The sequence below is a fragment of the Solenopsis invicta genome, chromosome 12 (genome assembly GCF_016802725.1).
Source record: "Solenopsis invicta isolate M01_SB chromosome 12, UNIL_Sinv_3.0, whole genome shotgun sequence".
Classification (NCBI taxonomy): domain Eukaryota; kingdom Metazoa; phylum Arthropoda; class Insecta; order Hymenoptera; family Formicidae; genus Solenopsis; species Solenopsis invicta.
In genome coordinates, this window is record NC_052675.1 from 7,221,610 (window position 1) to 7,234,695 (window position 13,086).

Here is a 13,086-nt window from a genome sequence, read left to right on the forward strand (position 1 = left end):
GTTGGAAGCCTTAGCCGACTGTCGAATAGACCATAGATACTCTGCACTGATGGAGAAGATCTACAGTAAAGCTACTACAAATGTTAGGCTCCAGAAGATACCAATAAATTTAGAATCCAACGAGGTGTTCGTCAGGGAGATACAATATCACTAAAATTGTTTATTACCACGTTGGAGTACATCAACAAGAGAGTGGACTGGGAGCAGATGGGTCTGAACATCAACGAAGAAAAATTCAGTCACTTAAGATTTGCTGACGATATCGTCCTATTTCCGGGTAGGGTCGATGAGGCGATAAAAATGTTGAGCAAACTACACTGTGCCTCGAAAGAAGCTGGACTCAACATAAATTTCTCCAAGACTAAGTTCATGACTAATCTCGTCCTAAGCGAAAAACTAAAGATAGATGACGTGAAAGTTGAACAGCTGTTTTCGTACAAGTATCTTGGCCATGAAATACGACTGGGCAGAGACAACCAAACGTGTGAGATAAACAGACGAGTCGGTCTGGCGTGGGCCGCATTTGGCAAACTAAAAAAAAAAGTATTCAAGGCCAACATACCCATATGCCTCAAAAGGAAGGTGTACAACCAGTGTGTCCTCCCGGTCCTGACATATGGTGCGGAGACTTTGACACTAACACGAAAATCAATAAACAAAAATAAACAAAATCCGAGTGGCCCAACAAGCCATGGAAAGATCCATGATCGGGATGTCGCTGAGAAACAGGGTTCCCAACAATATTATACGTCAGAGAACAGGCGTAGCAGACGCCACTGAAAGAATCGCCTCCCTAAAGTGGAACTGGGCTGGATATATAGCGAGAACTTCTGATAGCCGATAGACAAAGAAAATCCTGGAATGGAGATCAAGAGATGAGGCCTATAGAAGCAGGGGGCGACCACCGACAAGATGGACTGATGACATTAAACGTATTGCCAACAACTGGACGCAAACAGCGCAGGACAGAGGAAATTGAAGAAAGCAGCGGGAGGCTTATGTTCAGCAGTGGACTAACATAGCTAGATGAATGAAATGAAATGATGAATGAAACGGATTCCAAAACAACGTAACAATTTGTTCTTATGTTCCAAAAAAATAAAAAGCAGTTATACTTTTGTCAACAATCATCATCAACAGTGCATCATATCATCGCAAAGTCTGGAGAAAAAGAAAAACCAGAAATGGTACATTTTTATAATAAGACAAAATCTGGCGTTGATATAATGGACTATTTACTTGGACAGTATACTACACATAGAAAAACAAATAGATAACCTCTTGCCTTATTTTATAATATTGTTGTACTCGACGATACGAGCACACACTTCACTCGCGCTAGGACACTCGAACGCGCGACACGAAATGAATCACATCTTTACGAAAAAAACTCAAGCTTTAATCGTGGAACTTTATATAATAAAATCGTAGCGTAATTATGCAGAATATCTCTTAACGGCTCCGCGTCCTGAAATGGAACAAAAGCCGGCCGCGCTTCTTCTGTCTGATCGATAGATCTTCCTTCGGCCAGCTTCTCAAGCTCGGCCGAACGGGCACAACAATATTTTAGACATTGCAGCTCTCGCTACCTACATAATTTATATGGCGAATAATTATATGCTTAAAAAAAGAGAAATGCACGCAGCATATTTTTGCGTCAATTGGGAGAAAAATTATGTCTTCCAATAATTTAAGATCAGTCGCAAAATATTTAAGTAATTTGACACTCCCCCCCCCCCCAGAAGTGGCATTGAATTCATGCTGCAAAAATCAATGTGATTAACGAAACTGCTTCCACTTCTCTTAAGTTACGGAAAAAGATAAAACAAAAAAGAAAAAGTTATTGGTTCCTGTTTTATATGCAGTAAACGTCATTTTTCAGAAAAATGTACTGTAAAAAATGTGTTTCTTCGAAGTCTTGTAACTCGGTAAAAAAAAAATTGTAGGAAAATTTTAAAAAAGTATTTTGTAGAGAAAATAAACATTGATAAACAACAAATAAACATTAATAATGAATCTTCTCATAAATTCTCGTAAATTCTTGTACTGACGATATAATAATACAGTAATATTTTTTGTTATCTTCTCCGATTTTATTTTACCGAGAATTTTTGAACTTAACAACAGGGATCATGCACATTGGCTACGTAGTTCATGTGCACGTTTTATGCATATAGAGCCGTTAGTGGACGGAAGGATCTTAGACACGGCATATCCACTCTCAGTTTTCTTTCTGGTCTGCACTACAATGTACTGTGTGCATAAACATATAAGATAGACCCAGCATTCAACCATTCCGATACGTCTAAAAGTGAGGTTGACAGAACGGAGTGAGAGATAAAATGTTGTCGTTTTCTGTCCTTTTCTGTCAATGATGGGCGCGCATCATTGACAAAAATTCTTAGAAATAAAAGACAACTAATTAGAAAATCAGACAAAAAAAGACTTCCCTGCATTTTGCCTCTCGCGTCGTTCTGTCAACTTCACATGTATATAGCTAATGTTTTTTTCTTTTTTTTTATCTACAATGATTTTTCGCCGTTACAGCCATTTAAAAATCGCCTAATTTTTTATGTCTGGAAAGTGTTCCCCTCCCCCCCTTTTTTTAGTGTATTAAATTTGGGTTTATCTTTATATGTGTCTATGGTTGTGTGTAATTCTGTATCAAATATAATGTCCAGATTAAAACAAGGCAAAAAAGCAAATGCTATGTTAACGGTGCAATGAGTACAGCTCTTCCGTCTTTGGGTTTATAAACCCTCAGGATACTGAGCCACCCCACCAGCGCCAAGGTCATATCCGTGGGAGGGGAAGTCAACACATTAATAGCCGATACAAAAACATTTGACACCGTGAAATATATGTCTAATATTTTCTTTTACATACCACAAATTAATAACGATAGTATTTATTAACGACATGCGCAATAAAAAGATTCGAAATATTATTGAATACAATGTGATGCAAGTTTTGAATTTATAGTTTTACATGTAAAAATTTCACGCAGCGATTAATATGTCACACCAAACTCTCGATCGCATCAAAGCGCATTGCGAAATAAATCGCACCAATAATGCTAACGGATTTTTAAAAAAAACTATAAATGCTGAAAGACTAAAAAAAATATTTAAAAGAAAATCTAAAAAATATTTATAAGAAATCTGAAAACCTACTAAAATAGTACATCCAAAGCTCTAAAGATGACTAAAGGATATCTAATAGCACTTTCAAGTGCAATGGATTTTTTAATCCAACCCGAGGCAAATTAATAACACGTCACATATTCAAGTTCAAATTCCAATTGGATATGATTCCATCGTATGGCATCTTTAATCCGACTCTAATTAAATTAAAACCCACTTTACTCGAAAGCGTGAGGAATCTTAAAATCGACTAAAACACAATTATAGTCATCTTGAAGTCGTCATATGGATAAGACTGTTACTAGACAGAACAACCAGCAATATAAGTGCATCTGTCTATTAGTTGACTTTTTGTCTATGATTTTGTGACTATGTTCTGTCTGTAAAAAGCATCTTTATGTAAAATTTTGTCTTTTAATCTTTTAGACAAATATGAATGATTGTATACATATTTCACAACTTTTATAAAATTTTTACTTTTTAATTGAAATATTTCTGATATCTCTGAAAAATTTCAAATACGCTAAAAAGATAAACGTCTCATCGCTCAAATCTATATATTTATCGCTCCGTCCAGTCACATGACGAAAAATTACTTTGATGCTTTTTCACCATTTCGCTTGCAATCGATAACACGAATTTCAGTCAGCCAGTCATTCTTCGAAAAGCTCTTCTTTTGAGCTATTGAAATCCAGGAAGGACAATGATAGCGCATGAGGTATAAATCTCATATTGTCCAGCTGCTGATGTTTAGGCGCCCACATATTAACCTCGGGTGAAAAGGGCATGCACCGGTATTGTTCGATTGACTGACCCTTCTTATAACTGTGTGACCCTCTGCCGCTTATTTATCAGGTTACGACGACTGTCTGGACCCTTCATAATCGATCTCACATAGCACGACAAAATATGTAGAATTCGTCAACTATCTCGCATGTTGTTATGGTAAAAGAACACGCTATGAATAGGCAACGTGCTGTAATAATAAATGCAACTACTATCACTATTATATTATTGACATTGATTTTTAATGTTGAAATTAGATAGTATTCAAATAGATTATTAAAAATCAAACTTTATATGGACATGTTATAAAATAAAAAGTTTACGAATATTTAGTGATAAAATATTGTACAAAAAAATATTTTAAGTAAAACATAACTCTATTGTTAAAAACATAACTCTATTGTTAAAATATATATTACCTTACTTAATAGATTCTATACAAAAATTTTATAAATTCTAAGACTCTGCCTTAATGTTAATGCTAATTAAATATTTAATTATTTTATTGTATATCTTGTGGAACAAGCGTAATATTTAATTGCAACCCGTGCGTGCACGAAAAATATATATAAATTGTATGAAAGAAAAAATAAATAAATAATATTTCATCCTTTTTTACACAATTCTGGAAAATAATGACCAAAGGCGAATAATGATAAAATATCTCTTTTTATCTTTTTTAAAACCTCTTTGAACACCAAGCAAGAGTTACACGTTATATAATGTTCAATGATTCTATGCGTCTATCATTTTAACTAAATCTTAATTGACTTAATCAATAATTAAATTAATTAACTAAATTGTTTACAGAAAAATTTCAAACTATTTAATTTGTCGTTACACTAAACTAATTTTCTTTTCATGTATAGAAGAACAGAGATTGATAATTCTATTAATACGCTGCAGGTTATATCTTATTATGTAAATTATATTTGCCGATTAAGTTGATTACGGTTTAGTCAAAATCGCCATTAAGAGTGAAATGTAGTGAACGAACCCTTTTATCATAATACTTAAAAAATCTGCTATAATTCTTATTTTTATTCGAATAACTATTCAATGAAATTTGTTCCTATGTTAAAAATGCATGTAAAAACATAAAACGTTCCATAACAAAGTAATATCGGCAGATGAACTACAAGAATAGGTCAAAACCATCAGTATAGGTCAGCTGTGCTGTTTGTCCTTAGAATGCCATTTGCACGTTGCAGCCTGCGATCCACTGCGTGACGAAGGGCCAGTCGACGATAATCCTCGCAATAACAATGGTTTATCCAGGGTTATATCGTTCCAAGTACTGTGAATTCAATCAAATTTTTCACAATAATCACAAATTTGTAAATAATAAATGGAAATTTAATGCGAAAAGTATTTTATATTCTTTTCCCAAGATTATATGTTGTAATAATTACATACATATAACATTATAATTAAATTTGTATTCTTATTCGCAATGTAAAAAATATATTCCGCTAGATATGTAAATTTGTATATTATTTACACTATTATTTTATCAAAAAGAAAGATTTAGAATAAAGAGAAAAAATATATTTAAAAGATAAAAGTTTAGATGACTGCTATTATTGTTTTCATATTTTTATTTGTCTGCGATAAAATAAATGTAAAAGATCGACTTAAGTAAATGTTGTTTTTTAAGTGAGCCCTTGGTTCAAACTATTTTATTCTACACACATTTATATCAAAATGTAAATAAGATATTGTCGCGGTTTAAACAACTGTGTCCATTTCTTTCTACATTCCTACATGAAATTTTCAACATTTGCAGAAAAATATTTTTCTACCCTATAAATGTTTAAAATAATTTTTAAAAATTTTTAACATATTTCAGAAAATATGATTTAATAAAAATGTACAATCTGTACAATTAGTAAACTTTATTTTATTACCAATTTTTGTCGAATATTCTCAAGAGATGAGGAAAGATATATTAAAACACAAAGTAAACATTTGTATTTATTTAAAAAATTAAAAAAATAAAAACGTCAAAGAAAAATGAAAAATTTATACTCTCCTGTTATTTTTATTGTAATGTTATCTGTTATTACCATGTTCTACATATAAGAGCCACAAGTTTTGTATTGTCATTCATTAATTTCTATAAAATTTGTTATTGTACCATGAAATTCTTCGTTTCACAATGTAAAACTAACATTTACTGCAAAACAAAAGAATAAACGGTAAATCATATAGGAAACGTATTCATTTAAGAGTCCTCGAAAAGTTTAACTACATGGTTAGCGTATTGCTATCAGTAATTTTAAAAATGGTTACCGAATATAATTTAAACAGTAGATAGTGTAATTTTTTTATCAAAAACTACGTTCGGTAGCCTTCAGTTTCAATTCAAAGAAAAAGAAAGAGAGTGAAGAAGTGAAAGAAAAAAAACAGCGTTTTCATGTGTATGCGTTGTGTGCCTGCGCGTGCACGCGTGCGCGCGCCAAATCATCTATTATTCGGACGATAGTCGTGATTGGACAGATGGACGAGAGAGGGAAAGTGACACTACCCCATGAAGCGCCTACTTCATTTTGGGACTTGAAATGTGTTTCTTAGTTTGTATCGAGCTCGCTTGTCGATTCTTACAGATAGTTAATACTCATATTCATATTAATGTATATTTACATAAGGATAATGCGTGATAACATGTGTAGCTGAATGCTCAGTGATTCTTTCGTACATCTTATTTAAGTGTTCCGCACTCTTAAATGCCCTCTCATCAAAGAAAATTATTAATTAAAAGCAGAAGACAACTGAAATATACATCAGGTTCGAGGATTTATTATTATACTTAATATTTATTATTATACTTAATAATTTATAAAAAGTAGAATTTTCTACTTATATATATAATATTCAATTATCTTTCAAATCGTATTTAAGCTAATCGATTAACTTCCAATCGCATGCGATCAATTTGTTAGATTAATTATAAAATTTATAAAATATTATTCTAAATCTACCTTTGCGAAAATAAATATTGAATAATTTAAGAGAAAAGAAAACGGTATTTGCACACAAATTTGAAATGACTATCTATAAAAACAAAAATAAGGAATTTCGTTTTCAAGGCTGTGTTTGTAACTTGACTGCGATTAAAATTTTTTTTTTTCATGATTTATACTTTCTTCCAAATACGCTGTTTTGATCCTTGAACGTTGAAACTGTTGTTTAGTTTGCATACAATGAAAAGTATTAATGATTATCAACTTTTAATAATCTCATAAATAATCAAAAGAATTTAAAGGGACTTAAAGAGAAAAATTTAATATTTTATCAATTTGATAATAATTAATTATTTTGTCAAAACTCTAAAGAAGAATGTAATATATACTTTAAAAGTACAAGTTATAAAAAAAATTTATAACTATTTTAGTATCAACTACAATATTTTTCTACATAATATATTGCTTGTCGACTTTTGTTAAATATTTATCATTTCGATATTAATAATTAAGAAATAGATACCTAATATTATTTGTGAGAGAGGGTTAAAAAATCTTATTTATTCCTCCCTCATGCTTTCTCTATTTGTTCTCTCATTTCTTTTTTGCATATTATTATGCAATAATAATATGCAATGTGATTAATATGCAATGTGACAACATTGCATATTAAATCAAAGAAAGATAGAAGTTGTAATATGACCAATGGCCAATTCAAAAATAAATTTAAAAAATTGCTGTATGTTTAAAAGACACACAGCATTTTGTAACAAAATCGTATATTTTGTAAAAATAAATTGTTAGAAAGAGCTACAATATAACTGCGAAATGAAAGTAGGTGCTGAATTACAAATAAACCAAACAAAGCATTGTATTCTGATTTTGATAAGCTTCGAATACGTTGTAATCTATGTCAAAATAAGAGAGAGAGACACATATTTTTTTATACATGCCCAAACAAACCGTTAAAAAGGTAAAACACGCTGTTTAAATTTAGAAGAAGAGAGGATTTCGAATTTATTTAATATTATTATTTTATTGTTTCTTATATCGTCTACTAGAAATTATATATGTGAAAGTTGACAATTTATTATTTATTTTCTTTATTGCGCATGCACATTTGCACGCGTGTAAATGTTTGTATTTTTTTTTAGATTAAAGATTTTTAAATGTATTAAAACAAGTTTTATTGTTAATATATATAAAAAAATTAATTTTAATCAAATTGCAAATTTAATTATATGCCATACAAACTTGTCAAAAGTTTTTCGAACAATCACATATGTGCATGAAACATTTTAATTTTATTTTGACATTATTTTCTTTTTTATCGCTATTTAACATGCTATTGGCAAAGAATGGCGGAAACAAGTAATAAATAATTTTTTTAATTATTTATTATTTGTTTAATAAAAACCTGTAAAGATGTCTGTTTTAAATTGTTTCCAACAGATTTTGTTACCGCCTATCTTTATATAAACGACAATTAAAATGATATGATATTAAAAGCCCCACGTATGTACAAAATTTGTGCATTTTTTAATATTTTCGATATTTAACTCCAATTGACCTTTTCTTTCATCCTTTTTTATTTTTTATTAACCAATCTTTTTCTACTTCCATGTTATGCAACATTTTATACAACATTTTTTTTATTAAACTTTTATTTTATTTTATTTTTTAATTCATATTTGAAATAGTCTACTTAAAATAAAGTATAATTTTATAGCTTTATACATATGATTAATTTATCAATATTTTTCGCTCGCAAAAAATGTCACGATAGATTTATAATACCTAACTTTTAAACGATTTTTCTTTATCGTATCTTGTCGCATATAATCAATTCCATCCCGTAATGTCTACTGATTGAAATTTTTTTCTGGTACATACGAATCGTCCTTTACCGTATGTTTCTCTGTTATTATTGTTGTGATCTTAGCGTATATCTTACTTGGAATTTAGAAACTACGTCGATTCAACTTTTGTTAGATAATAATGCTATTCACTCAAAATTTGTAATATCAAAGCAAAAAATTATAGAAAATTTAATATTTCTTATTCATTGAATCAAATATTTCAAAAAATGTTTATCAATTTATATCGACACAAATACTTGTCTTAATTTTACTTTATTAAAAACTATTATAGACCAAGTAATTTTTGTTTTATATATATATTTTTTGCACATATAAAAACACGCGCACGCATTGTATACTATATGTATTATATATATATATACTTTTACTTGCAATTTTGTACTCCTATTTTTGTTTTATTATTTTTAGTTTTTTAGTTTGTGTTCATTTCTTAAATTATTTAATGATTTCTGCGTCGATTGTAATTAACTTTTATTTGTAATTTTTTATTATAATTTTTTTTATTTTACAATTGTATATTTATCAATTTATATCATGCGTACATAAATTTGAATATGAAAATTTAAATACGAAAATTTAAATAGTTTCAATTGTCTAGTAGAGTATGTTGTCATCCAAGAAATTATAAACTCTTTGGTTGTTACTCTATAAGTTTTTAATTTCTTCGATTTTATATTTCAAAGATTTCTAACGAAATAGGAAAAGAAAGTACAAACTTTTTATGCATGGACTCAACAATAATGGATCATTATCGAGAAACAGTGACATATCAGAAAAAACTAGTCAAAAAACATGGTTGTCTATGATGAGTGATGAAAATCATGATGAGTAATTGCATAAGCTTTTTCAATAAAGTCTCGGTTCATTATATTTGTATTTAAATATTTTTAATTACATGACTATTGTCGAATATAGAACGTAAAAACAAAGTATATGTGTTGAGATTAAATAATAATACTGTATATAATAGACAATAATTTTAAATTTTATTTACTGAAAACTATTATAATAGGTAAATTTATGTACGCATGGCATAAAATAATTTCAAAATTTTTTTATAATTGTAAGTAAAAACTAAAGTTTATATTTAAATATTTTTTCTAATTCGCTACTATCTAGATCCCTTGCATATCTTTCTGCAATTATATGATGTGTGAGTGTGTTTGCACATACTCGCGAGATTGGTGTTGAGATTTTTCTTTTAACACATTAGATGTATTTTCAAAGACTAGATTACATTCTCCATCTACGTATCTACAAATGTATATTTTAAAACATATTCATTCATCGTTTACTAAAATATATTTTTAAGTTATAAGACTTTTTATATGTTTGAGGAAACATGAGAAGGACAAATTAATTATTAGACAAATTCTTTAGTGTTCTACAACCCAGATACATTAATCATTTTGTTAGTCAAATTATTTGTTACACACATACACACACACACGCGCGCGCGCGCGCACCAAATTCTTTGACACTTATCCCTTAACATTAGTCTTTTTATAATAAAAAGGTACTTGAACGATATCATATTTTTACAGAAAAAACAATTGGAAGCCAAGAACAGTTCCTTGCGATTACTACATCACAACTCATTGCACTGACAAGTGAACGATTATTTTTCTCGACAAAAGTCGAAATTTGTCACTCGTCTGCCGAATGCAACCAAGTACAATCTATCCATAAAAACTTGTATTTATCTGAGAAATTTACGTGAGTCGAATATCATGAACGAGTATCAAGCGGATCGATCGTTGAGCACCATGTCAAATATTAATCTATTATCGAACGACAGTATCAGTCCCATGCGAGACATTATGCAGTGTCCATTATGTGTATTCACTACATCAAACAGGTACGCTTTGCGATTAATCTTTTAATCATTTCATTCTAAACACAGAAACATTTTCTATCAAACTTGTACGTTTTATTCAAATTGATCAATATCAGTGATGTTAAATGTAAATTTTAGTAGCATGTCCGTAATAAATTTAGATGAGTAAAAAATTTGAAACAAATATTTATTAAATTAATTATATTTTTAGATCGGAATTCACCGAACATCTAATTAGTCTTTGCACGCCAAAGTACAACAATTCTGAATTTAAAACTACTCTTGCGCGTTTATCAGTTGTTAAATCTTTCTTGAATCAAAAGAGTAATGATTACTCTCCTCTTACACTAACGGCGGAGTACGTGAAACGCGAGACAGAGGAAACCGACGAATCATCTTCTCTTCACGTATCCTACATGAGCAATCCGCAAAGCAACGTAAGCAAACGAGATAATAAAAATTTACGAGAGGCTAAAAATTGCAAACAGTGCAATTTCGTAGCTAGCACAAAGATGGAATATTGGGAGCATTTGCGCTGCCACATCAAAGGTTTTACATGCTCCGAGTGCTCTTTCGTCACCAAGTACAAGCATCATATGAATCATCATTGGCTTAGCGTTCATGACGGTTCCAAACCCTTTAAGTGCAAAATATGTTTGTACGCTTGCGTAAGCAAATCGATGCTAACCAGCCACTTAAAGAAACACTCGAACATCTATCCATACAGATGCGCGGACTGTGCGTACAGGAGCAAATTCTGCAACGCGCTAAAGAAACACCTGCGAAATAAGGAGCATCGGCCAGCGATGGTGCTGAATGCTGATGGCTCGCCGAATCCACTCTCCATCATCGATGTATATGGTACGAAACGCGGGCCCAAGCGAAAACCAGCATCTATTTTAAAACAACAGAAGGAAGTAAAGAACACTATCAAAGCGAACGATACAAACGACGGCGGCGATCATCAACTCGATTCAACAACTCCTTCTCTATTCTCCTCTTCGTTTTATTCATCGGTTCCCCATTACTTAACTATAACCGCGATAAATGGAACAAAGGAGGGGATAAATCATTGGATAAATCATAATAACACAAATAAGAATCTGAACCAATCTGTTGCGAATTGCACATTGCCCTACAGCGATTTGGTCGCCGCGTTTAATTTGTCGAATCACATTTTATTTCGCGAAAACGCAACATTTTGCGAAAATATACGGAAAACGGATAGAAACGCACAGTCCGATCCGTCATTATTAATGGAGTATACAAATGTTGAGAACAAAAAGCCGGAAATATTTGTTCAAAATCTGCCTGTAACTCAACTCAACTTTGACGCAACTAGTAACATCGAGCTTTACACTTATTCAGATAGCATGAAAGTTACTAGAGAACCCTCAACATTTGTGACGGCAAAAACCAAATCTACAGACGTACCGTTGGATCTCCGCATGACCGAGGTGATCGGAGAAAATCAGCTTCAGTTTCAGACGATTTCATTAACAGATACGAACGCAATAAAAACTGGCATTACTGGCACCAGCAAGCGTAAAGGAAAAGCAAAAAAATTAGAACGTCGCGCAATAATAGAAAACACGGACCAAAAGCCAAAGCAAAACAAAAGTGCGTCTTCCGAGTCTCCGACTCAGGAAAATAAACCCACCGATTTTCGCCAAGTAAAACAGAAGGTCAAGGACATCAAAGACGAAGCCATTGGTGAATTATGCGACACCGTGCTCACTTGTCACTACTGCGAGATCGTATTCGGCAATGTAATTATGTACGCCGCGCATATGGGTTGTCACAGCTTTGATGATCCTTATACATGCAATATATGCGGTGACCAATGCACTAATAAACTATCCTTTTTTCTGCATATAGATCGATCAAAACATTAAGTTAGTAGAAAGTAAAAATGCCTAGTCGCATGATGCTTCAATTGGATAGAAAAAATTATTTGCGTCATGAGTGACACACATTCTTTCCGTTGAAGAAAATAAACCAAAAGCAAAACAAACCTGGTGAAAATTTTTCTCATAATTTTTGTACAAATTGAAACATTTTTCAGAAATACTCACAAAGTCTACAGTTTTTCTTGGAATTTTGCATAGATGTAAATTTTGAAATATTCTGAGGTTTCACTTTTCATAATTTCTAAAAAATTTTACTTTTTATAATTTCTAAAAAATTTAACTCTTTTACATTTTATTATTATGAAAAATATTTTTTGTCAGAAATTATACAACAAAAAATTTTAAAAATCTTTATTACATAATTAACATATATGAAAAATTTTGAGAAAAGACATAGACTTTCGGAATTTTTTCCGAGTATTTCTGAAAAATATTTTAATTCGTGTACAATCTAAGAAAGTTATAAAATTATTCTGAAAAACATTCTGAAAAATTATATAAAACATTTTGAGAATAGTTTTCACCGAGGAAGAGGAAGCAAAATTTCAACATAATTCTAGTCAAAGA

The 13,086-nt window shown here is 30.9% G+C and overlaps 1 protein-coding gene across 1 annotated transcript; it reads left to right on the forward strand.

Annotated features, from left to right (window-relative positions):
- Nucleotides 1-6,382: 6,382 nt before the first annotated feature.
- On the forward strand, nt 6,383-12,760 carry LOC105202971 (protein hunchback). The gene is made up of 3 exons (XM_011171668.3): nt 6,383-6,716; nt 10,317-10,630; nt 10,821-12,760. The coding sequence occupies exons 2-3, from the start codon at nt 10,503-10,505 to the stop codon at nt 12,502-12,504; spliced, it is 1,812 nt and encodes a 603-aa protein (XP_011169970.2). The 5' UTR covers nt 6,383-6,716; nt 10,317-10,502; the 3' UTR covers nt 12,505-12,760.
- The last annotated feature ends 326 nt before the right edge of the window (nt 12,761-13,086 follow it).